The following is a 526-nucleotide window of genomic DNA, read 5'->3' on the forward strand; positions in this document are numbered from 1 at the left end:
AGAATGCAATAGAGATTACAGTGGAATCACAACGGACGTCTGTAACACAAACGATATAATTCAGACACTTAACATGTAAGGTAAATATATGATATTGATTACACATAATATCTACTGTATTTTCATAGGGGGTTATTGTGTATTATCTATTATACAGTATCTGCGTTAGCATTACAGTGTTATAAAAGTTGTTTGTGAATTTATTGTAACGTGTTATACGTATGTGTCATTTCATAAGTTGGTTTCTTCTGTTGTAGACTTTGTTGTTTTAGTTGTTTCTGAAGGTGTGGTTACATCCATGTTTCTGAAGATGAGGTTACATCTATGGGTGTAGTTGTTTCTGAGGGCGTGGTTGAGCCTATGGGTGTAGTTGTTTCTGAGGGTGTGGTTGAGTGTGTGGGTGTTGTTTCTGAGGGTGTGGTTGAGTGTGTGGGTGTAGTTGTTTCTGAGGGTATAGTGGCTGATCCAGTTGACCCTGAAACTGAGGTTGTGCCAGTGACTACTCCGGTTGGTCCGGTCGAAGCTC

General features: G+C 39.5%; 1 protein-coding gene across 1 annotated transcript in view; it reads right to left on the bottom strand.

Annotated features, from left to right (window-relative positions):
* Positions 1-526, bottom strand: part of LOC119582136 (mucin-5AC-like) — a gene marked incomplete in the record, with an annotated part of 2,005 nt that overhangs the window by 413 nt on the left and 1,066 nt on the right. The window contains 1 exon segment of the mRNA XM_037930373.1: positions 1-526. Within this exon segment, the coding sequence (XP_037786301.1) occupies positions 291-526 (236 nt within the window).

The sequence above is a fragment of the Penaeus monodon genome, chromosome 15, assembly GCF_015228065.2.
Source record: "Penaeus monodon isolate SGIC_2016 chromosome 15, NSTDA_Pmon_1, whole genome shotgun sequence".
Lineage (NCBI taxonomy): Eukaryota > Metazoa > Arthropoda > Malacostraca > Decapoda > Penaeidae > Penaeus > Penaeus monodon.